The 26,322-nt window shown below is 34.0% G+C and overlaps 2 protein-coding genes and 1 long non-coding RNA gene across 8 annotated transcripts; 1 reads left to right on the top strand and 2 right to left on the bottom strand.

Moving 5' to 3' along the window:
- Nucleotides 1-3,832: 3,832 nt before the first annotated feature.
- On the bottom strand, nt 3,833-9,600 carry LOC104116978 (uncharacterized). Of its 2 annotated transcripts, XR_011413512.1 has the most exons (4): nt 9,538-9,600; nt 9,383-9,429; nt 8,252-8,386; nt 3,833-4,228 (listed from the first exon to the last, which is right to left on the bottom strand). It is a non-coding gene; the product is annotated as an uncharacterized lncRNA (long non-coding RNA). The 2 variants fall into 2 exon arrangements; XR_690973.2 differs by lacking the exon at nt 3,833-4,228 and having other exon boundaries at nt 7,926-8,386.
- A 3,592-nt stretch (nt 9,601-13,192) lies between these two features.
- LOC104116979 (uncharacterized) lies at nt 13,193-22,530 on the top strand. Of its 5 annotated transcripts, none has more exons than XM_070195861.1 (22): nt 13,193-13,315; nt 14,134-14,475; nt 14,549-14,610; nt 14,719-14,783; nt 14,916-14,959; nt 15,759-15,805; nt 16,528-16,584; nt 16,684-16,751; nt 17,204-17,255; nt 17,791-17,855; nt 17,936-18,002; nt 18,115-18,160; nt 18,234-18,292; nt 18,462-18,542; nt 18,635-18,746; nt 20,024-20,112; nt 20,222-20,278; nt 21,037-21,160; nt 21,387-21,472; nt 21,650-21,722; nt 21,805-21,934; nt 22,014-22,530. In XM_070195861.1, the coding sequence occupies exons 2-22, from the start codon at nt 14,205-14,207 to the stop codon at nt 22,156-22,158; spliced, it is 1,800 nt and encodes a 599-aa protein (XP_070051962.1). In that variant the 5' UTR covers nt 13,193-13,315; nt 14,134-14,204; the 3' UTR covers nt 22,159-22,530. The 5 variants fall into 5 exon arrangements, 4 of the variants coding, with proteins under 4 accessions (XP_070051962.1, XP_070051960.1, XP_070051961.1 ...); XM_070195859.1 differs by having other exon boundaries at nt 21,387-21,553; XM_070195860.1 differs by lacking the exon at nt 20,222-20,278 and having other exon boundaries at nt 21,387-21,553.
- Nucleotides 22,531-22,804: 274 nt separating this feature from the next.
- Nucleotides 22,805-26,038, bottom strand: LOC104116981 (ribosomal RNA-processing protein 8). The gene is made up of 9 exons (XM_009627948.3): nt 25,812-26,038; nt 25,658-25,719; nt 25,335-25,386; nt 24,032-24,146; nt 23,846-23,940; nt 23,612-23,718; nt 23,408-23,522; nt 23,287-23,331; nt 22,805-23,208 (listed from the first exon to the last, which is right to left on the bottom strand). The coding sequence occupies exons 1-9, from the start codon at nt 25,986-25,988 to the stop codon at nt 23,137-23,139; spliced, it is 840 nt and encodes a 279-aa protein (XP_009626243.1). The 5' UTR covers nt 25,989-26,038; the 3' UTR covers nt 22,805-23,136.
- Nucleotides 26,039-26,322: the final 284 nt, after the last annotated feature.

Here is a 26,322-nt window from a genome sequence, read left to right as displayed (position 1 = left end):
ATAGCGTTACGTTTAAAATGTAGTCGATGAAATATGTGTTTGGTAGTGTATGTCTCATATTTAAGAAAAAATGATAAAATAGAAAAATCGACAAAAACCAAATAGATAAAAAAAATCGAATTAATTAATTTGGTTCCAATATTTAAAAAACTTACTTACTTGATTTAATTTTTTTTTAAGGAAAAATCATTCAAACCGAACATCCTATCCCATTCCCAGGGACAGTACCACTCAAACAAGTGATAGCGGCTGCTATCAGCTACTGAAAACCAGTACTCCTACTACTATTATCTTGTACGGATCGTATTTGGATTTTCACTTTATTTACTATCTCTTAGATATTTTCACTCGGCATTTGAGAAGGTAAAGTGATCTATATTGAAGACTATTACATGTTCAAGATTCAAACCGAGATTATTGATTAAGAATGAAGTGATACTTATCTCTATATCATAACCTTTTTATAGTGACACTTAAATATTTTATAGGGTATTCCCTCTAATTAACAACAAAAATAACATACCCGGTATATTTTCACAGTATGTAGACTTGAAAAGATAATATATACGCATACAGAATTTGTTTTCGCTAGACCTTAGCTAAAGAAAAATATTTCTTAGCAGATTGAATCCCTTTAATTGTATCGCCCAAAGAAAAAAAAGTAATATTGTCACATTGGTTAAACCTCTACTTTTCATCCAAAAAATGTAACCGGGGCATTTTAATGAAAATGAATTATTAACAGTCGAAAATTGATTATGATTTAATCACTTTTAATTAACGAAAACTCTTCATATTGTTTTAAAAAAAATTAATATAGGGAAAACCAAACAATGACTATATTAATGGAATTGATATAATATAAAACCAAAATGGATGTGTACGGCATGCTGCTTTCAATCTAATGGCATTACGTTGTCTCACTTATTTTTTCTAATTTCTAATTCTTTGGGCAACGAAAGATGCACGAAATCAAATATTTATTTAGAAGTCAAAAGTTTTGGACTTTTCTATTTGATTATATATTTTAAGTTACTTTTATTCTAAGAAAATAATGCAGATCGCATCTGATCTCACATAATTTTACTGCCTAAAATGCCTTCAAAGTCTTCTAACACAATATTTAGACTAAGCACAAGGAGGTTACAATGTTACATTGACTTTTGAAAGGGGTTAGACTCAGAAATAGAACCATCTTGACAATTTTGAAAATGGTACAGACCATTATTATTCGTGGAAACTAAAACTTATACCTATTAATTATTAAGTGTTGGTAAAAATACCAGGAAAACAAATTAAGAAAAAACAATAGGATTATCAAGCTGAGAAGTAATTTGATATCTCGATTTCTTGAGTATTAATGTTCTTAACTTATCTTTTAAACATTTCAGTCAAACAACGTCCCATGATTCAAACAAACTCAAACTAGCTATTGAGTCTAGCATTCCACTACATTTTTTTTTTGTATATATTAAATATATGGTAGACTGCATTTTTTTACTTTCTCATGTACAACTCTCTTTTTCCACACTTATACCTCACTTTTGTCGAACTACAACTAATAAACAAATATTTACATAATGGAAAATATCCTTCATACTCAGTGTATTTCCTTTACTGCAAATAAAAGGAATGATTTTCCTAAAGGCAGAAAGCTATAGGTTTTGTGTGATTCTATTTTATGATATTGTACTACAAACAACACACTTATATATGAACTGGAATAACAGTTCAATAGTCTTGTAAATATACTGTCGAGTTGTTTATACCATAGAGGAAACTCTAAACAGATTAATCATTATATATTAAAATTTGGTGAAACTTACTGTTTGTTTGATTTAACAAATAGAATGTTTTTGCCATCGAGTACTTGAATGAATAGGATTCCAACATGATTTGCTGAAAAGTTGAATAATACCAGTATTGAGTCTCACTCACCTAATTTCACCATTTTTCATATTAAAAAATGGTGTCGGTGGGGAAATTGCATTAAGAAAGAGTCAAAAAAGTTAGGAAATCTCATAAAATCATTTATAAAAAGAGAGTTTACCTCTTTTGCTGTCTAACTAATTGGGTTTTGGTTTAGACTTTTGGGGAAGTCTTTGCTTTTTGTTGAGCCGTCCCCACTATCTGGGCCCTACCCCCTAGGATTGTTTGAAATGAGGTCGACCTACGAAGAAACTTTTTTTTTAGAAAAAAAACTGTTTGTTGATGAAACTTAGAGGGAAAAAAATTATTAGCAAATATTTTTTGAAAGAAAAAAAAAAGGAGTTTTGAGAAACCTTAATCCCCTCTTAGAGTCTTTTCTTAATTACATGGTGTTAATAAAATTTACTTTTGACATAAGTCAACTTGCACTATTTGGTCAGTACCTTACTTTATTTTTAAGATTCTACTTTTTATGGGAGCTGTAATTTCATTTGGATGAAGTGATAGTATAAATATTTAATATTTTTCATGCGCTCAAAGTTGAAATTCCGAATTATACAGTAACATAATATTAGTGGCACGCACAACATTGGATAAGCAACATTAAGGATGAGTCTTATTTTAATACAATACTGCTATAAGAATATGAACCTTGTATCTCACTCGACCTCAAAAATTAGTTTAAATTGTGAGAAACTTCCACAATCGCACACAATATATTTGACTTTATGACTAATATAATTAATTGATATGAGATTTTAACATACATCACGTCCTCTTTTTCGTTGCATTTTCTCAAACAACTACTAAAGATTTTATCAAATGTATCACGTTATTAGTCAGCAAGTCACAAACCTCACTCATTACTGTTGATCCAACACATGACGGATATGGATGTATTCATATGTTGTGCATCTACTATATATATGTTAACATTCTTGGTGTCACTGTCCATTATACATCTTTTGTCTCTTTTTTCCAGATCTATTTTTAATACTCCATTCGTGCTAATAAAGTATTACTATGTAAAAATGTGACTAAAATAATGGATTACAACGTGAAAAACAAAAGTATAATTGCTGGTAAGACGTACTCCAATACTTAATTATCACCAATCAACTAGTAATAAGTTATTGTCGTAGTGATACAAATTGCTCTATTTTTTTTATTTTTTATTTAATAAGAAGCTTATTTACACTAAATCATGTTGATAGTTATTTAATGATGTTTCCTAATTATTCCACTATCCTTTGTCGTAAAAGTACGCTTTAAAAGTCGTGGCCTTGGGCCCTGGCCAAACTTAGCTTTGTACACAGAATTAATTCTATATGTTAAGTGTAAACCTGACATATTTCCACCAAGGCCATTTATAAAACGACTCGTACACGAGAATTAAGGGCGGCATGTAGGCCAGGCCCGGACCTAAGTGGGTTTGGGTATCGCGGGCTTTTTGTTTGAATCGGCTCGGGAACGAGACCACAAATTAATGGTCCCAGGTTAAGTGGGCCGATCCCAGGTTAAGTGGGCCTAAGTGATCCCAACGGATACTTTCTATTTTTTAATTTTTTTTATAGAAGTTAAAAAATAATAATAATAATAAAAATATCTAAGACAATTCCTTGTAATTATATTATATAATTGTAACCTAAATTTTTTAATTCAAATTTAAAGACAAAAATATTGTAAAGAGATATTCAAAGCAATGCGTTATAATTTTATTATATCATTAAAAAAATATGGCAATATCTTTCTTAGTCTTCCTCCCCCCTATGGAATGAGCACAACAATGTGCTAATACCACCATTGAGAAGAAAAAGAAACTAATCAAGATATGCCAAAATACAAGTTACATATTAATTTTTGTTCATACAAGTTACATGGTATCTCTTACAAATTTCATAAATCCTTCAAGGTCCTGAGGAATTTTCGTTGGTGGTGGCGGAAAAGAAGCTTGGTCATCACCGCTTCCGGGCGAAGCAGCATCCTCCGCAAGTTCAACTAGTATTTCTTCGTAAGTTTCGTCTACCTCTGGTCGTGATTCAGCAAGTCCAAAATTTCTTCTTTCCGAACGGATCCAATCTCTGAAAAGTACTGATTTTTTCAAGCTCTCCCTCATAGACGCTCTATAATCACCGAGTTGAAGTCTTGCTTGACTGAAAGCGCTCTCTGATGCCACTGTTAAAGCTTGAATAGTTAAAATGTCTCGGGCCATCCTTGAAAGAATCAGAAAGTATTTTTCTTTGTCCTTCCACCATTCCAAAATATTAAAGGAGCCGCCACGATTCACTTCCTCAATTCCCTATGACAAATAAACTTCAAGCTCATTTAGTTGTGAAAAATCACTAGTACTAGAACCTTGAGAACCCCTGAACCTCGCTCAAGCACTAAGTGCTCTTACTCCCGCAGCTCTTTTAGATGATTGAGAACTAAAAGAATAAGGAGTTGGAACATTTGGTCTACCATGATCTAATGCAACTTGATAAGCATTATAAATAGTTTGAACATTTATTTTAATTGAGGCTATTGCTTCCGCAAGTTTAGACAACTCCTCATCTTCAAGTGCTAAACTATTATAAACAGTTTCATACCAAAATTGAGGACCTCCTAATTTTATAGTAGGATTTAACAATGCAGCAACGCCGTAAATATGGGGAATAGGAAAAAAATATTTTTTAAACTTTCTTCTCATAGAATCAATAGCAAGTTGATAAATTTTCCCACCCTCTGAAAAACGATCAAACAAATTTGCAAGTTCTGCAATATAAACTAAAAAGTTAGAAATAGTAGGATAATATTACCCAGAAAATTCATTTGTAGCAATATAAAATTTTTCTAAAAAATCTACAAGCATTTTAACATTAGCTCAATCCGCATTTGTAAGGTGCTCATCATCATCACTTACATGAGCATTAAACGTCGAGTCTATGGGGTTTCTATATTCATATGTAACAACTAAACTTTCATACATGTAATTTCATCTAGTTGGACAAAGTTTAGGAACCTTTCTTTCTCTTAGGCCAAATTCATCGCATCTTTTAAAATGTTCTCTAAGTCTACTTCTACGGTTTGAATAAAAAAGCAAGTTAAGAGCCATTTTAACTTTTTCAATTTCAATATTTAAAATTTACATACCATCACCCACAATTAAATGATAAATATGACAAATACATCTAACATGAAAAATCTTACTAAATGCAGGACTTAGTGTAGTGTAAGCAAGGCTACAACATTTGTGTTACTAATAGCATTATCCATTGAAACTAACATTATTTTATCACTAATGCAAAAATATCTACAAATGCCCGTAACCGTGCTAGAAATAAACTGTCTTGTGTGATATGAATTAATTATTCTATAAGCAATAATGCACTTTTGCATTATCCAATCCTCATCAATCCAATGACTGGTAACAATAAGGTAGTCACAGTCATTACCACTTCTACCAATATCAGTTTTAATAGCAACACGACAATTTATATGAGTAAATAAATAGCGCAAATATTATTCATATTCATGTTTATATTTATAAATATCACTTTTTACGGTTGTGCGAGGAAAACCTTTATAAGTAGGATTATAAACTTTTCTAATATAATGCACAAAGTGAGGGTTAGAAGGAAAACTATAGGGTAAGCACATAACAATAACCATTTTTGCCAATTCTTCCCTATCTTTTTTTGGATCATAATATAAAATACCACCGGTAACAGTGTTAATTTCATGTTGAAATTGATTTGACTCGGTACTAAAGTCAGCCTGACTAGGTACACTTGTCCCCTCGGCCAAAACTTTCATACGAAAATATCTAGCTTTATCTTAAGGGTGTAGCAAAATGTGTCTAGTCAAACTTCTCCTCCTCCTCCCTCCCCCCCCTCCCCCTTCACGTCCTCCAACATATTTAAAAATTAACTCTTTGCCACAAGTTTTACACTTAGCCCTATTTTTTCTCTTAGTTGAGTAAAAAAGGCCAAACAATATATATTTCTGCTCGTTTAGAAGGTTGTCTAAAAAAAGTAGGGGCAGTAACATAAGGGTCAGACGGGACATCATTTGGATTATTATTAGTTGGGTTAACTTCAGGAGCACGACTAGTGGGTGTATCGTCATCCAGTTGTATTTCATCAAAATCTATTTCTTCATCGTTATTTTCATCAATAGTTGGATTACCATAAAGAACATTCATATATTCATGGTTTAATTGTTCACCGGGTACAATATTATGGCAAAATTGACTCTCGATAAATTATAATAAATCATTATCGCTATCAAAGGTGATGACGGGTAACAGGTTTGGGTCGGGGAGCCGGGAAAAGTGGATGAGGAACAGATTGGCCACTAGATTCACCACTCTTGAATTTTTTCTTATTTTTACTAAATATTTTTTTAAGGAATAAGTCATCTTAATTAATCAAGCAATATAAAGTAAATAAAACAAAAAAACTATAATATTAAAATTTAAGAGTTGGAACGAGTTTACCGAATTGACGAACAAATTGTTGAAAATTAATTATTGTTGAAGACTTGAAGATTTCAATTCACCAACTTCACAATTTTGCACAAATTGTAACAATAAAGTAAGCAATTATAGAAGAAAATTAGAGAGAGATTGGTGAGTTTGTGAGAAAAATAAAAGAATGAGGGGGTATTTATAGTTGAAATTAGGGAAAAGTGTAATTAAAAAAAGATTGGGGTTAAAACAAAGTTGAGGGAGGGGTTAAATGTCTATTTTGACAGAGGAAACGACTACATTTTAAATGCCCCAACAGGCAGATTTTTTTTTTATAAATTTAGAGTCGTTGGGACCGTTTAGGCTCGCTAAGACCGGTCCGGTCCCGGTCCCAAATGATCAGGTCTCTCGCAAAGGACCAGCCCACTTGCAGGCCCACCTCCCACGGTCCCGGTCTTAAACGGTTAGGACCGTTTAGGCCCACTACCCATATGGGTCGTGATCCTTGGCCGGTCCCGGTCCTGGACCCGCCCACTTGTCAAGGTTAGCATCCATGCATCTTTTGTTGGAAAAATTAGTTACGGAGAATAGGAGTTAACTTGAGGCGTGTGAAAGACACTGTCCTTATGAATATTTCTCCTACATAATAAAGAATAAAACTATACGTATCCCCCAGAATTCAACAAACTCTTCCAGTTATAAAATTGAGAACAAGACTAGCAGAAAATTCAAGAAAGAAACTCAACATATAGGGGGAAGAAGAAGATTGAGAAAGTTGTATTAGAAAGTGTGTCTTTAGCTCTCCAAACACTATGTTTATATAGGTGTTACTCCAACAGCTAGTTAACGGCTTGTTCGACTCTATTAATTATAAAATAACTTACTAAATAATAAGTAGATGTAAATAATATTTCAAAGAGAAAAAATTTTTCAAGTCTAGATTAATATCACCACTAGAAAATGGCTGAATTCTAACAGCCAAAACAGTCAGAAATCATGAATTTTCGACTACTTTTCCAACCGAAATTGGTCGATCGGAAAATAATTTTCGACCGAATCCTTCGGTGATTTATGACCAAAGTAGTCGGAATGTTCAAAAGGTTAGACGACCAAATTATTTTCTAATTTCCAACCAAAGTGGTCGGAATTTTACCGACCGAATCAGTCGTAATAATAATAATAATAAAAATAAATATTTATTTAAAATTATATAATTTCCAATCGAATCAATCGGGAATTAATAATTACAAAATAAAAATTCTTTAATTTTCGACAGAAACCGTCGAAAACTGTTAAAAATTAATTTTTTTTTGTCATTTCCGACCGATTCGGTCAGACATCTGGGTATTTTTGAAAAAAACATGGGTAGCTGTCCGACCGTTTTCGTCGGAAACCCGTCAAAATTATATGTAAAACTAGGCAGAATTTTGCTCAATTTTGAGCTACACCACATGTCAAACAATTACAATACAATAAAGCCAATAACCAATAAACAAATATAACATCTAAACCAACAAATCCTACCATTAACACAATCTAAACCAGCAAATCCATTAAACCTAATAATTTTGGACATAAAAACATTCAAATAGTATCACACATTCAAGTTTAAAAATAAAACATAAAGTTGTCTCTCGCAATTAAGTTTATTAATCAACCAAAACCCTACTACAAATTAGATTCAGTTTTTTCTTCCTCAATAGATCATGCCCATGTTTTCTTATGAATTTTCGTATCTTAACAAATATTCTGAATTGGGAGTCAAACTGTTGTTTTAAATCACGAATTCCTCCTCGTATCTTCTATATGTTCTTGATTTTGAGAAAAAGAAGAATTGACTAAGAGTGGGTTTGGATGACATGTAGATCGACTTACTCCAAGTATGTAGACTCTGTCTTTGTTTACTCCACCCGCTGCCTCTGTCCACAATGAAGCCATGTCATCAAGTGTTGGTTGAGTTGAAGGAGGCTGAGTTTGTTGCCATTCTTCCACTTTTTTATGATAAACTTCCTAAAATAAAAATATAATTATTATGTAAAAAAACTAATATTAATAAACCATAAATAATTATGAAGTTAGTATTTTACATATGTGTCTGACGCACGTGTCTCCACCCAGTGTTCTCTTGTACCGCCCTTCTTCTTTTTTATTAATAATATAAGTCTTTAGCTATAATAACTAAATTTGAATAGCTTCTTAAATGTTCATATAATCCATTGAACTAGTGATTTCTCAAATTTACAAATTAATCTTAATGTTGAAATTGAAAATTTTTAAATTTAATTTCATTCTAATAATAAAACTAGCAAGCAACAATGAACCTAGTACAACAAGCTTTACACCAAAGCTTTTAACTATAATTAGTTAATATAATTAAAATTAATAAACTATAAAATTCATATATTAAACCAATAATGCATGTAGAACTTTTCATTTATTTCTAGATTAATAACCTACGATTTTGAATTGCAGTCTTTGAATTCTTCAAATTCTTAACAATCTTCTTTCTTCTATTCTAGTATATTCATAGTCCTCCATCCCTTTGGCTTGATTACCGTTGGAAGTGAAAGTGAGATTTCGTTTTCCTTCTTTCCTATCGTTATTTTCTCAATTACTCTATGTCAACATGTCACTTTTTTAATTTCAAAAATAAGTTAATCAAATGCTAAAATTAGATTTAGGATTTTTTAACATATTCTTGTTTAACCCAAAATTGAGTGACTATTTATGAAATTATTTTTTGGAAAAATTGGACAATCTAATTTACATAATAATGGTGACAAAAGAATTTCGCAAAACAAAATCCTTATAGGAGCATCATATATTCTTCTCTCTTTTTGTTTTATGTTAAGTATCATTCAAAAACTAAAATCCCTAAAATTTCAACCATACCAAATTCAACTAATTAGGATATTCACATATAGAAAATCTAATAAGCATACAACAACTAAAACTACTACAAATTTAACAATAAAAATAAGATATATATGTCAACGAAGTACTTACCTCGATGAAAAAAAATGTCGGAGAAGAAATGTGTCATTGTGGAACCACTGCTGAAAATGAGAAAAAATTAAGGGGAAAGGGGAGGATGAAGGAGAGGGAGAAGGGAGAGAGAGAGAGAGAGAGAGAGAGAGAGAGAGAGAGAGAGAATACATTACCTATAACGAGGAGTATAGTGAAGAAGGACGAGAGGGAGAGAGGAGGAGAGAATAAGGAAAAAGAAAAGAAATGTTTCTGTTTTTGGGGAACGGGAGTCGGGTAGGGTTTAAAAAATAATTCCGACTGATTCGGTCAAAATTTTCATTTTAAATATATATATATATTTTTAAAAACTACCGACCGAATCGGTCAGAATTGAAGTCAAACGAATCAAACTGGCTTTTGCGCCAAAAATTATGACCTATTTGGTCGGAAATATGGTCGAAATATTTTTAAAATAATATAATTGATTTTTTTTTTTTGAAAATTCCGACGGATTCCGTCGGAAATTTCCGATAATTTTTTTCCATCAGAATTTTACGATTTTCTAGGAGTGATTACCTTTTGAGATATCACTAATTTTCCAACATTCCTCCACATATCTCAAAAGGGATAGAAAAATAAATTGTAAATAAAGAAAGAAAGAGAGTATAATTTTTTAGGTTTCGGGTATAATAAAATTCATCCGGTGTCTTATAGACTATGAACCAGATATAGATAAAATAAGATTTAACTTACAGAATAAATGGTGCAGTTGATAACTTCTATGAACTAAAAAAATCTTGTTGTAAACTAGGGACCTTATTCATCATATTACGCCCCCATAATTTCTGTTGTTATCGCAGTTTTGCGCTAATAGGCCATGCGCGCGCTCGATTTTCACGAGGCTTGAAATTTTACCACTAATTTCATAGGAGCGGCTCCACTCTACACTCATATAGGTCCATCCATCAAGTGTACTCTGCAATGCAATACACCACCTATAAAAGGCTGTGGATTATTGGATTAAGAATATAATAACTAAACCTCACATTTCTTGCAGTCTTGCATTATACACACACACACACACCATAGGTAGAGACATAATTTAATAATGCATATTTGATCAACTAATGACTTGTTATTACCCATATGAACCTTCTTTATGGGATCTCCAATCACATATGTTGGATTACCATTATTGCTGATATATCTCAAAATGGCAATAGTCTTATTCCCCTCGATGTTTCACTTATATATCAAAAGATCGGCCAAATCCTTTTTTGACTACACATAATATGTATAAAAAAAATTCTCATCTCTAAGCAATTGCTTTATAACATTATATCTTAAGAAAATCTGTCCACTCTCCCCATTGAAAGATTTATTTTCTTACAATAGTTATTGCGCCTTGGCAATCACAATTCATCGACATAATTATTGTCGGTTTAATTCGTAGTGGAATACGCGCCAATAGATTGCTTAATCTGCCTCACTGCAATTTTAATATCATAAAATCCACCAAAAGGTGGTCACACAATCACTATTGAGCTTTTCTCATATAAATTAGAGATTCAATATCATCAACGTATCATTTTAATACAGTAGAAAAATCACATACAAAATACTAACTCATAGTATTTCTCAAGTAAGGCATAAAATCATCTCAAATGAAATAAAACTTGACTTCTGTACAAGTGCCTTTTGAAACATCTTTCAACACATATAAGAATTTATTTCTTTTGGTATCTTCCATATTCAAATACCAAGGTAAAATTTTCTAAATATAAAAGCAGCTTTAACTTCTACAAAAATATCTCAAATTAGTAAAGAAGGGGTCATAATTCAATGATTTATTCACTCAAATTACTAAGAGACCCAAAACAAGCTAATTTTTCACAACCAGAAATACAACTTATTTTTTATCTTTCAATACAAAATTTTGCCACAACAATCTCAATTTTGTAAGGCTTCATTACAATAATTTTAATAAATATTTTTTCTCATTATTCCCCTTATGATCAAGCTACATAACCGTGACAATATATTCTCGACCCCCACACATTCGAAAATTTCAGACCATTAAGGAGATAATCTTTCACAACTCATAAGGAGTTTCATTTTATAAATTACAAGCTAATAATATAGCTTCACCCAAAATATTTTATCTCCAAATTAGAAAATATGTATGTCTAGAGATATCAAATTCATGACAAAAGTTTTCCAACCTTTAAATAGTATATAAATATAAATATCATTTATTCTCGTTATCTCAAGCAACATAAACAATTTGTCCTTTTGACATGCTAGGAAATTCCACAACTACCGAAATAACTAATCTCATATTGCCATATTTAAAACACTCTAGATCAGCAGAACTACAAAATCAGTACAATATCTTTCACTATGCAAAATGCACATACAAAATTATAAATACAAATTCACATAAGCAAATAATGTACGACCATAAACACATCTAAAATTGAAAAGACATTGTATGTATCATCCTGAGATCAAAGTTTATATGCCTATTATATTCTCACGAGAATAAGCATGAAAGAATAAATATTGAAGAGGTATATATTAGTTCAATTATGCATACCTAACACTTAGATATAATGTTATGCAAAAACATATCAAGTGAAAGATATTACGGTATGTCTTTAAAGTTCATCAGAATTCCATAAGTAGTATTCCCAATAAGACCATTGTGCAAACTTGAAGTGTAGATCCCACATCAAATTTAATTCTCCATAATAAAAATAAAATGTGAAAATATCCTTAAGATTGTTGGAAAAATTAGTTATGGAGAATAGGAGTTAGCTTGAGGCGTGTTAAGGACACTGTCCTTAAAGATATTTCGCCTACACAATAAAGAATAAAACCAGGCATATCCCCCATAATTCAACAAGTTCTTCCATTTATAAAACTGGGAACAGAACTAGAAGAAAATTCAAGAAAGAAATCCAACATATAGGGGAAAGAAAAAGATTCAGAAAGTTGTATTAGAAAGCGTTTCTTTAGCTCTCCAAACACTATATTTATATAGGCGTTGCTCCAACGGCTAGTTTGACTCTATTAATTGTAAAATAACTTACTAAATAATAAGTAGACGTAAATAATATTTCAAAGAGAAAAGATTTTTCAAGTCAAGATGAACATTACCTTTTGAGATATCACTAATTTTCCAACATCTTTTTGGTTTCTCATTCGATATTCGGATACGTATTAGAGTTTAATTAAATCTTCGCACGAAAAATAATTTATACTCCTTTCGAATCCGAAATCTCTAATAAAAAATAAATAAGTATTCATCGTTCCATCACAATACTTATTGATCAATCATCCACTTACGAGCAGTGGATGAGTATGCATTGTGATTTGTGACCAAAAAAGTTACCTATTCACCTGCAAAAGAATGTTGAGATGTGAAGACATCTAATTTTCATTATAATTTGAATGTTAAAATTCCTTTTTAATCTGAAACGCTATTTATATATTTAAAATGTACATATAATAAGTTACAGGCTTTTTGTTATATATATTATAAGATGTTTTGAAAATTGTAGTCAAATTAGAAAACTATTTAACTACCTAAATAACATAATTTTTTAACCCACCTAAATAACATCATTCGCTAAGTTCGACAAAGCACTGGCCGTTAAGTGGATGGCTCATTATCTCCCTCCAAATATAGTTGTAAGCTAGAGAATGAATTCATGGTAATATTGGTAGGTTTTGACTATACTATAAGTGAAAAATAGTTTCCAGAAAATATGAATTTCTAGAATAGATTGTCAAAAACAAAAATTTAACAAATTAATTTAGAAATCTCATTAAAAAAATACAAATGTAATTGTAAATGTAACAAGTATAGGTGCTGAGGCTACAGGCTGAAAGTTCGGGCACCATGATTCTGGGCTTCAAATCGGCCCAAAATCCAGTGTATTGGCCCAAGTCTTTTACCGGCGAGATTCGGTTGAAAATAGCATGAACTAGCCAGTTTTCGAACTGACAATCGAAAATTAACCAGTATTTATAAATTCATTAAAAAATAGCCATTATTTTAGCTGAAACACCGAAAGTTTCAGCATAATATGCTAGATTATGGAACTGATGCGTATAAACTTCCAGCATATTATGTTGAAACTCCAACGCATTATGAAATTCTATCACATTATACCAGAATCTCATATGTAAAAAATTCGAACTTCATGCTGGAATTTTTTTGAATTTTTAAAGATATTTTTGTTCAGATTTTATCTTTACACGAAAAGTGACTAAATTTCGATTAGTTTTGAAAGTGTATCTATTTTTCAAATCAGGTTATTTAGGGAGAAATTCAAAAATAGCCATATTTATAAGTGGTCATTCAAAAATAGCCACAGTTTCAAAAGTAATCGAAATTTAGCCACTTTTGATGTAAAGATAAATTTGAACGAAAACACTGTTCAAAATCCGAAAAATTCAGTATATTATACTGGATGCTGGAGTTCCAGCATAAGTATACTGTAACTCCAGCATATTATACTAGAGTTCCAACATAAGTATACTGGGCTTCCAGCATAATATACTGGAATTTTAGTATAATATACCCGTCCAGCATAATATGTTGGAAGTTCATACACATGTGCGCCGATCTCCAGTATATTATGTTGTAACTTTCTATGTTGCAGCAAAATTATAGCTATTTTTCAATGACTTTACAAATAATGACTATTTTCGAATGATCAGTCCGAAAACTGGCTAGGTCCTGCTATTGTTACCGTTATTTGTGATTTGTTCCCCAGATTCAGCCCTTCTATTTTGGCGCCAAAAGGCAGCTTCGCAGCGGCCGTAATTGCCTTCGTCGATTTTGCCGCCGGAAATGTATTCAACCGCCCGCTATACGCTCGTTGACTGTAGTCAACTTCAATCGCCGTCGCCGATCTCCAAATCTTCTTTGCAACTCGTTCACCCGCGCAAAATTGTTTCCATTTCTCTCTTATTCGCAACAACTCATCGCTCTCCCAATGGATTCCGGCGAATCCGAATTATATCCGGAAGACAAATATCTTCTCATTCATCGGCAGCTTCAAGCAGCAATAACTACGCGTTTGATTGTGATTCAACTCACAATGACTTTGTATTGCCCCCTGGTCCGTCATTTACAAACCTATATATATGTGTATGTGTGTATGTGTTAATCCTTTACTTTTTCTTTTCATGTAGGTAAGCTGCAGTTTAGAAATGTGACATGGATTGGTATTGCCACAATCACTAGCAAAGTTCTGGTGATTATTTTGCAATTAGTATTTTTCAAGTGTATTTACTGTTTAAACCTTTAATTTTTTGCCTCAATAGTTTTGTTGTTTTCGGTTTTCCGATTTTTGGTCACGTAGGGATTAGTGAGGGAGATTGTTATAGCTTCAGTTTTTGGCATTGGTCTGGTGGCAACTGCCTTCAGGTAAGCTCATACATGAAAAAGTTTTTGCTAATATGTTTCCTGAAAAGCTTTTTACTTTGTCAATTCTAAGATTTTTAGTTTTGTTACTCTTCTCACCATTTTAGTCTGCTTTGAATGGTGCTTTAATATCAGGTATGCTTCGGTGCTGCCTGGTTTTGCTGCATCGGTTCTTGGTGGTGAGTAAAGAATAAAATAAAGTAGTTGGTTTATCCATCCATAATAATAGGAAGATATAAAGCATATTAACATGGTCCTTAGAGTTGTGTTCGCTTTTATTTTTTTTATTTTTTTGTGTATGCATGATTATTCTTGATTTATTCTTTAGTCATAACTTAGGTACAAGTAGCAGTCATCTTTTTCTGTTTGCAATGTGTAGTTACCAGTTGCTGACTATACCTTTAAGGAAAGCGGAAAACTCATTACGAAAAGAAAAGTAAATGAAAATTTGGAGAGGTGACGCGTGGGGAAAACTGTTTTTTTAAAATAAATATTTTCAAAATTTTGAAAGTTTAGAAGAATAGAATAAAATGTAGAAGTATGAAGTTTCCCTCTCTTAAATCTGCACTGTTGTCTAAAATCTGCACTGTTGTCTATCATCGGATATCTATATGTACCAAGTCTCTTATGTTAAAATAAAAACAATTTCTTCTTTTTATTTCCTTCTCTTTCCAATTCTTTACATTTTCCTGTTGCAACAATTATTTCTCTTGGTCCAAGAAGGTCTCTCACTTGGAGTTTTGACATTTAGTCACATCCAGCACAGCCTTAATCCAACTTGTGCTGTAGTTGTTCATCTTTGGTTGAAAAATCCATTCTTTGTTTATGCCAGATTTTACAAGGTTTCTTGCCATCGTGACTGTTACCTGTGCATGATATTGCATTCTGTTGATGCCTTGTTAACTGTTAATACTATGCATTATGTGTAGAAGATGACGGAGAAGTTTTTTTTAATCACTGGCTTCTTATTTCATGCAGGTGTTAATGGTCCTATTCACATCACAATGACAGCTACGTTAAGGCTAGTCGATATCTCTTATCTGCTATTTTCTTGATTTTCTAATGCTGAATTCAAAATTGTTCTGCACCCCCACTTCTATAGACTCTATGTTTACTAGGAGCTAAAGGCATCATATCCCTGGATTCCCATATTTAGCTAAAGCAGCAAGAAGCTTGCTATACTTGAAATTTTATGTATAACCAATGTGATAAACCCTGATTCCTTATCCTGGAGCAACCAGCTACATGTAAAATTAATAAAGATAGAGTAAATTAACTGGTCATTAGCCTTCTGTCTACATTGAAGTTCTGCTTCTGGTTTAGACTTTGGAGACCAACAGGGTTTAGTTAGATAAAGAACTATGCGTCCAAGCTCTACTCCTCCACACACCTAAAACTTAGCTTCATCATCTACAGGCCTGTTTAATGTTGGCCTAACATGCTAATGAGTGATTATGTGGGTGAATGCTTAATCTTGAGACATCAATGCAGATGTAGACTGTGATATCTTGCCTTCTCTCTTGATAAGTAAATCTGCCTGAATTAAGTATGACTATTGGCACATTCTAGACAAGGGGCAGCTATATGGTGACTTTTGTGTTGTCCTTGGTGCATAAATCTTAGATTCAAGTTTAAAGACTTTGAGTTAGTTTCCCAATAATTACCCGTTTCCACCTTTACACCTTGTTGATAGTCTTGAAAATACATTTCTTACCTCTGACCTATCACGATGATGATCATCAGTAAGCTTCCACAGGATCGTCAGGAAAAGCTATTTAAGCATGCAAATACTGTCATGATCCTGGTATGTAAATTCTCACTGCTTTAATATATCCTTCTTCTTACTTATCTATCACAACTAAAAAATTATAAGCATTTAGCAACAAAAATGAATTTCATGCAGGTAGGAGGTCTGGTGGCTGCCCTTGTGTTCATATTTTCCAAGTCTATAATTCATGTATATGCACCAGGGTAAGACGGTTTAAATCCAAAGAATTTTTGTGTTATTTAACTCGCAAGATATAAGATGTAAACGATCTGGTCTTCTAAACTTTGATTTTGCATTCATGTCCTGATCGCTATCTTGAGATTATTTAAATGGATTTTTTATCTCAAAGTAGTGCGGCAGATAGCTCATGATGAACTGCCTGTCACAGGTTTTTGTTTTTTACCAAGGCTTTACTCTCTAGGTTGGCTTTCTATTCTCGAAAATGTTTAGTGCCTTTTTCCAACATTCGACTTGTCGTTTCCCTGCTCATGCTAAGTCACAGCATCTTTATTTAGCCTTTGCTTAGAAACTGAAGGTTGTTCTGCCCAGATTTCTTAAATTAACCTAGACCAGAAAATTCTTTTACTGTCATTGTTAGGCATTTATATGCTTGTGAGTATCTCTTGCTGATTGCACTTCATTGATCCATTCTCAGTCTGTGGACCTCAACAGAAGGCCAGATAACAGGCCGAATAGCTATCCAACAGGTAATGAATTTACTTTTCAGCAAAATTCATCTCGAGTTTCTTCCTACCATTACGTATCTGGCCAAGCTTGTTTAGCCAATTATTTTTGCCTTATCTCACTTTTACCAACTTACAACAACAACCCAGTATAATCCCACTAGTGGGGTCTGGGAGGGTAGTGTGTATGCAGACCTTACCCCTACCTTGGGGTAGAGAAGCTGTTTCCGATAGACCCTCGGCTCCTTCCCTGGCTCCCTCCAAGAACTCCCCACCTTGCTCTTGGGGTGACTCGAACTCACAACCTCTTAGTTGGAAGTGGAGGGTGCTCACCACTAGAGCAACCCACTCTTGTCACTTTTACCAACTTAAAAGTACATATATCCCTTTCGTGCATGTAAAAAAATATAAACTCATTTCTGTACGTCTTTTCCTTTACTTTGTATCAACATTCCAATTGGAGCATATTTGCCTTGAGTTTCCGTTTCCACAATAGGTATTTACTCCTTTTAGATTTTGACACCTTTTCTTATTTAACTAGATTTCACATATTTTGCAGTTGAAAATAATGAGTTCTTGCATTGTTTTTGCTGGCCCTGTTGGTCTTGGATTTGGTTATCTGAGGTAACATATTAATGAATGTCTTTTTTTTTTTCCAGTTGTTAATAGTTCTTTGAGCACCTAATGGTTTCTTTTTACTCTAGTGCAAAAGGAGAAAATGTCTTTCCTGCGATTAGCCCCGCCTTCTCTAGCTTGCTCTTGATTGCCAGTGTAAATTCTGACTTGCCGTGGCCCAAGTATTATTTCATTAGGAATGACTCTTCCGTATCTTGTAGTAGATTCTTGTAGATTCCGACATGAATACAGTTGTAATTTGTTGCAGTGCCTCTTTTACTCGTTCAGCAGAAAATCAGATGCCCTTTCTTCTGGTAATGTAGCCTGCTTAGTAACTTCAGTGATATTACGTGGAAAAGATATTGAAGTTTAAAATTCTTTAAATAGGTGGTGTTCTTCTGTCCTGTGGAGCTTCCCTTGGTGTAGTCGTTCAATGGATTATCCAGGTCTCTGTTGCTGACCTCTGACTCTTTCATACTTTAGTTATATTTTTAGGTTAAAAGACTCAATCCTATATTATATGGTGTATGTTTTTCTTTTTTGTTTTCCACGTTATACACGTGCTTGTTTCTTAAATTAAATTGGACATGAGTTATACGTTATGCTTTATTTCAGGTGGCATTGCTAAGGGGAGCATGGCATGAAGTTATTTCAGCTTCATGGATTGACGGATTCAGGAGCAGGGATCTTTGTGAAGTAGACCTCTTTGACCTTCTACTTCTTTCCACGTATTTCCTTTCCACTCAATTGATTGCTTTTGATCACTTTTCCGTTGTGTTTTTTCATAGCTTTTCTCAGTACTAGTACCAGCAATATTCAATTCAGGCTTGGCACAAATAGCATCATTTACTGACATCTGTTTTGCATCTCATTTTCCTGGTGCTGCCGCAGGCCTTTCATGTAAGTGAAAGTGAAATTTTTCTGTGGCCTTTTCCATGTTGATCAAGCACAACTTTCTGGCCTTTGTAATTCTTTGTCATGAAAACAACGCCGTATAATTCCTCTTTTTTGAGGACAGATAGTGTATAAAATGCAGAATCTAAATCAAAAGGTTTGATATGGCGGGTCAGATTATTGCCTCCGCAATGTTAAAAGAAAGGAAACAAAAAATACAAAATGCAAGCAAAAAGTTGTAATGATTGAAGGTCTGTTGCTTTATGCTTGATAGCATGCACGGTTACAAGTGTTTATGTCATCATTGGGAAGTCTAGCTCTACATCTTTGACTGTGGCAAAAGCTGTTAATCCTTATGTAGCTTCGGTTCTTCATACCCCAAGCACCTCTTGAACAAAGTAAATAGATGCAATTTATGATCCAAATTAGGTGGAAGCTCTAACAGTCCCTCATAGAGTCATAGTTATGTGTCATCCAAAAGTGTATCTCTAACTTAATTCTTTTTGCTTTTGTACCTTTTTATTAAAAACATTGGGTTTTGGTCCAGTATCAACAACAACTACACACAAGTTGGGCCGGCTATATGAATCCTCACTTCTCTATTTAAGCTCAATCTCGTGTCATCATTATACCAAATAAAAATAAAAGTAAAAAAAGAAGTTAAATAACCATCTTTTAGTTGAACCCTTGAAGACTGTAAGACAAAATTTACAAGTTGTTTTTCAAGTATAGTTTGAACGGTGTATTTGACAGCACGGATGATCGATGCAAGTTGTATGTCAATGGCTTTTCACACAGAGAAAAGATGGTGCTATGTAATTAAATACCAAGTGCTATCATTGGCTTCTTTTTTAACTGAAAGAACAGCTTCCACAATGAACGAAAAACTTCTGAAACAGCGAATCTATGTGGAAGAGTGACAGGACTTAGTGAGATCCATGAATCTTCTATTGACCATGAAGTAGTCCTTCCATTCTATTGTGAGCGACAGTCAGACAAGGGTTTTATAGGAAACAACTTTAATGTGGAACATACTGCCTGAGTAGCATAATGCAAAATGTAAAGTGTTATTCAGGCAATTTCTCTGAAAGCCTCCCTGCAGGACACTGGGTTGTCATCCTTTTTACTGTGTCAGAGCTCTGCTATACTTTTTTGTTTTTCCCATTTTCCTGTAGGTTCTTCATTGTGTTTTTAAATTGGATGCCCTAATTCTTTTTCATCATTGATTACCTTACCTTATCAAAAAAATTCTCATTTGATCATTGATATGTTTAAAATTTCAGATGCTTTTCTTTTGGTCATGGCACCTTTGGGGTTGCTTTCAAGCATCGTTATACTCCCTATTTTACCCATGTTATCCAGACTGATAAAGGTGCTCCTCATATTTTTCATATCCCTTTCGATTTGTGATGAACATTTTGTAACCTTTTCTTGTTAGTCTTTCAGTTGTATTTGCCCTCTAATTCCAAAGTCTTTCGCAGACTGAGTCATGGCCAACCCTAGTAGAGAAGATAAACAGAGCCGTCTTGCTATGCATGGTTAGGACATTTATTTTAGAAGCCGGTTATTGTTATCTTGAATGTTTGTGATGGATCAATATTTTTGCAACTTTGGTAGGACTGTGAAGGAAAACGTAGACTTTTTTTTAATCTTGAGCTGTATTCTGCCATTCATTTAACTAACTTATTCTTTTTGGAGTACCCCAAAATGGTTGCCCCTTTCTGTGCTTCAATTTTTCAGTTTCATGTGGTGAATAATACTTATTCTACCTCGATGCAAATAAGCTGTAAAGGAACACTTTCCGTCCCATATTTTCACACTTCCAAATTTTGTTGTATTGTCTTAAAAGTATTTCTAACTAATCTCATAGAATAACTATTTCATTGTCTTTTTCCTCAATTTCTGAACCTGTTGGAGTAGAAGAATTTTTACAATAAGTGGATTAGCTGTATATTGTTTTGCAGTTACTTTGGGATATTATTCCTCTTTACTTTGATTTAGCAGATTCCTCAAAGTTGGCCTAGGACCTTTACAGTCCAAATAAGATTTTGGAGTCACTTCATACGGACTGTTTTTGTGAATTGATTTTCATTGGACTCTTTCAAAAGCCCCTAATACAGAACTAGGTTGGCTCAGGTTCAGCCGTATGAGTTCACTATATGCACTCCACTCTATTCGAGCCCATATCAAAATGGTGTAATGCAGATACAAACGAAATATAAGATTTTTCACCAACAAGTGGGTTTATCAAATGTATTGATAACTGATTGTGCTACAAATTTCCTGTTTTATACAGGTCATTCTCTTGCCATTCCTTTCAGTCATGAGTAGCTTGGCCAATCCAACCATCCGCGTCTTGTTTGAGCGATATGCATTTGATTCTTCGGCAAGTGCTTTAGTTTCTTCTCTTTATCTTTTCTGTAAGTATTGGATCAACTCATACTAGGGTATCTGAATTACTATTTTACGTTGGAGGAGGGGATTTAAAATAAGAGCACCTATGTACTCGTGAGGGCTGAATCTATGGCTAGGCATCAGATGGGAGCTGGAAAACTACAATAACTTCTTTGTTTAAATTACTTGTTAATAAAGAATAAGAAAGAACCTTTTTGGGAATAGTTTCTTGACATAATTATCTCTGTGTAGATTCTCTTGGCTCACCATTCTTGATCCTCAGAGAGTTGCTAGTCGCAGTGTTTTATGCCTTTGGAGATGGACTGAGACCTTTCCTGGTTAGTATTGGAGCTATTGCTCTAAATGCTCTCTTGGATTGGTTCTTTGTTTACAGATTAAATAGTGGAGTGCAAGGATTGGTTAGTATAATTTTACCTATTTTCTTGCAATAACTAGTAGGATAATATTCATGCTTTAACAAATTCTCATTGCTAATTGTATTGATGAAAATGAAGGCGCTTGCAACGTCACTCACTGCCGCCTTGTCTCTCGTCACCCTGTTCCATCTCCTTCAAAGGAAGGTTGGAGGTAAAATGTGGAAGTATATTAGTCCAGAAAAGCAGTTCATATCTCAACTCTGTTTCATGTAATTTTGGTTGTAAAACTGCAGGGCTTTTTCATCTTCCTGAATTAATAGGTCCTGGTTTGCTACTATGCTTCTGTTGTGTCATCTCCAGCTCTGTAACTTCCATCAGTTATGAAATGATCTCAAAATTTTTGCTTTCCGAGTATATCACAAGGTTTGCCCATTTCGCTTGGACCTACGATATGCAATTAGTATCATCATAATTTTGATTGTTTGTTCATATTCAAATCCAGGTTACCTAGGATCCAAGAACTCTACTGCATAGTATCAGCTGCTGCTCTTGGAATTATTGGTTTCTTTGCTCCTCTTCTGTTATATTATTTTTGTAGATATAAATGGGAGCGGAATAACTTGAATATTGATGAAATACAAGGTTAACGCTCAGTTCCTTGGTATTTGGTTCGGAACTCCTTGTACATGCCGTCGCCAAATGTTCTGCTCAATGAAAGATTGAAGAATTCAAACAATTCAAAGTGAAGCTTAGGATGATCGTTGTAACATAACAGTTTGATTGGCTTAGCCAGTACCAACGTGGACTCGAGACGAACCTCCCGATATTATAAAATCTTCACGAATAATTTCGAACATAGGAGATTGCATCGACATCAAGAGACATTTATAAAGTACATGAGCAACTAAACTGGCGAGACGGTGAGCATGTCACATTAGTTGATGAATCAGCCACGCTTTCTTGCTTGCTTCTAACTCATAATCTGTGCAGACGCTAAATTCCTTGGAACTTTTGTTGTTTTATAATTGGGTACATTTATCTCAAGCTTGCTATTGTAATTTGCTTGAGCCGATGGTCTATCAGAAATACAAGGGTCTATCAAAATCTGTCTTTCTGCCTTAACAAGGTAGGTGTAAGACTGCATCCCAAATCACACTTGTTAGATTACACTGTGCTTCTTGTTGATGTTGTATATCAGACTTGCCTGATCATGGAGACGCATTTGAGATGACAATGAATTGAATTCTATAAATAAAACAAATAAAGTAAACACTTATGAAGTGAAACAGACGATTTACGAAAGATTAAAAAGCATCAAACATATATTAATTTAGTACTATAATCTTTTCCAAGTAATATAACTAATTTCAAAATCCATAATACAACAACGGTAATAGCAACCCTAACTCCTCAACATTCGAGATTCAAAGAATTGACCAGTTCACGTAGAGATCACTTTGGATGTCATTGTTAAATGCACACTTCTCTGAAACACGACTTCATCCATCAGGGGATTCTTCTTATCACTTCATTGCTTTATGCAACCATCCAATGCTTTTAAACCCACCTCCAGATTTGAACAAGGACTACACTAAGATCTTAAACAATCCATATTAAGGCCAAGCTTAGCGCCGTTTGTATATACAAGGCTTGAGCTCAGGCCAATTGATCTCCTTATCTACTGAATTCTGCTTTTCCTGTTGAGAGGAACAGATAATAAGCACATCTTTTTGAGTCATGGATGAATCATAACAAAATTATGCATCAAATCTAACCTTCTTCTTTAGGTAGAACAGCGCAAACATTTTGTTAGAGAAATCCTGTAGAAACATAGACAAACTTTAGAAGTTGATCTCAGATTTCATCAACTCATAACAAAAAAGAATTAATGGAGACCTTTGACTCAATGGTAAATCCAAGCTCACAAATAGCTTTCAAAAATTTGTTTGGGTCTGCTCCTCCAGTATTTGGATCAAGCCTGCTTTTAACTTCTGCTATCAAAAGCCAACCCCTGGGAACAACCACCCAACTCAGTTCGTAACCTAAACCACAAGATGAAGATATGTAACTTACAAAATTAAGAAAGTACTGCATGCCAACCTGGGTTTGAGAACTCTGCGAGCTTCCTGAATGTAGCTTGGATAGTCGGTTCCCATCAATGAAAGGCAAAAGACAGCCACATCAACTGACAAAGACAGTAGAGGGGTCTGCCAAAAGAGAAGCACTAATTTAGGACCATGCTCCTAACATTAATGTGATAAAAAAGGCTGAAACTTTAGAGGCAATTCACACAGAGAGAGTCTCTGTTAGCAAGACACTAAGCGAGGCCCATACGTTTGACATATCACAAGCAATTACTGAAGGATCATTTGCGACAAGATCCAAGGACCAGACTTTGTTCTTCACACTTCTTGCCAACCGTCCATCTCCTGAAATAAGTTCGACAATCAATGAGTCACGCAACTGCAAAAGTGACAATCACATGAAATTTGTTGCTTCCTGATAATTCGAGACCCATACCGCAGCCAAAGTCAGCAACAACTAAAGAAGGGCTATGATCCTTTAGCCATTTTGTGATTGTATTAACAGGTTGTTCTGGCCAATGTAACATTTGCTCTTGATACCCTGCATGATACTGGCCAGATAAGTAAACACTGGTTAAGAACAAGAAAATCATTACAGTGTGATGGATACTTAACAAATATACTCCAGGATATTTCATAAATGCAGAGAAAACTGAAGTTGAATCAGATTCAAAAGCTGCAGTTCCAAAAATTCTAGAAGGGGATATCAATCAGCCATCTCGCAGGGGTAATTGTGAAGACGGTAAAATTCTTATTAGGAGTGATTGGTCTGTCGTTACGAACATGTGGTCGGGAGGAAAAAGGGAGTAATTGCTGTTATGGCTAGTACGAGTCAAACTTGATAACAGACTTCATCCTCTGAACAGCCGACCTATGGGCTTATGTACTTGTATGCAGATTGGACCAACCCGACCTATCGATAGTCTAGACTCTAGACATGTTGTGAATCTAACATTTAGGTCCTTGGACCTCCAAAGTTACTAAAAGTAATACTCCCTTTCCTCGCTTCTATACAACTTTCAGGAATTCCATTTCATACAATACCAAACTTTAATCTTTGATGTGATGCTTCTCTAAACTATAACCTTTTTTTTTTGTAAATGAATTTAATATACTAGTCAATAACTTCGTGTTCAGTCAAATACCAATAATATTGGACACAGAAAGTAACGAATTATACAAATACGAGACCAAGAGTAGTGAAATATCTCAATAGTTCAATAGGTCAAACTTTTCTTCTCCTCCATTTTTATGTGTATATATAAGCAATAGGTCAAGGAAAAAGAAGACATCAGTAACCGCACCTAGGCAACTCTAGACGCTTCAACACTAAGTTTATTGGGAGGCAGAAGGAGAACTGACTAGTTTATCCCCCAAGTGAAGCATTAATGATTTACTTAAGGATGCTTGGTGCATTTAGAAGAAAATTCAAAAAGGTAATACTTTCTCCATGCAGCGAGACAGATTATGAGAATGTCAGCATTTTTAAGTTTTGAGTTCTTAATTGAGGACTTCTATGCGCTGCATTCGTTACCATCTTTCTTACAGCATTTGAATTATGTTAAACTTAACCCCTCAACCACTCCATCAGCTTTTTGTTGACCTTATACACTCTCTTGAAGACAAGGTCAATCCAAAGCGATCTCAATTCAAACCAACTCCAAAAACCTTGAGCTATCACGTATAAGTAGAGGTGCAAAATAAAGAAGACACATATAACTGACGAAAATGATTCTTACCACATTAAAAAGCTCTGGATTTTCTTTGAAATAATTGAGCGCCTCATCTCCACTGGATTTAAAAACAACAAGAACGAAACAAAGCAATTAAATCAAAGCAATCCGTAATTCAGAAATTATCTTCAACAAAAGACTCAATCTTGTGAAAAGAAATTGCAGTAACCTAGGTGAATTAGCTGACAAAACACTAGATTTCTTTATATTTTTTGTCATATGTTTGTGAATACATCTTGCTTATATATTCAACTACAAAAGAAAAATCTTCCTTATTTTTCTCAATTCAGATTTTTAAAAACAGGAAAAAAGGAAAAAGGAAGACGTACGGGCAAGTGTAGAGCTTTTCATTAAGCATACGGAAGTGTCCTCCTGATAATCTCGCCTTCATCTGCGTTAACTCCACATGAAAATATTACTTAACTATTTTGTAAAAATATGAATATAGGTAGATGTATATACGGAGAAAGGATGAATTACAACCTTATCGAGAAAAGACGAAGCTTTCTTAGTTTTAGAGATAGCATTTTTTGAAGCCGAAGATCGATTCACGCCGGAGAACTTAGAATGACCGTCGCCGGTGGGAGTAGAGGATGAAGGAGAAGATTTTTTGTGAACCTTTCCTCTCTTCCGTTTACGGCTTCGATTTTGTTCTTTCATCTTCTCTTTCAGCTCGCTCTTCTCTGTTCGAGCTTCTTAGTGTTGTTGAATTTAGGGATGGGTTCTACCGAGTAACAAAACTGACCAAAGATGGACCGGCCCAAGAAGTTAATGGGCTTAGGAAAGTGGCCCAAATGAGTAGGTCTGGCCCAATTTAGTAACCAGCTCAAAATCTTCAAACAAAAAGAGAAAATGGCCGTCATCGAGAAAAGGAACCAAGGCAGTATTAAAAGAGAAATTTTCAGAAATGACTACTGTTTAGTGACTATTAACTTCATATAGCTACCATATATATAATTACTTTCCGTAGTTAGCTTTCAGTTGTTATGGTAAT

This window comes from Nicotiana tomentosiformis, chromosome 2 (assembly GCF_000390325.3).
Source record: "Nicotiana tomentosiformis chromosome 2, ASM39032v3, whole genome shotgun sequence".
Classification (NCBI taxonomy): Eukaryota; Viridiplantae; Streptophyta; class Magnoliopsida; order Solanales; family Solanaceae; genus Nicotiana; species Nicotiana tomentosiformis.
This window is presented reverse-complemented; position numbering and strand designations above follow the sequence as displayed.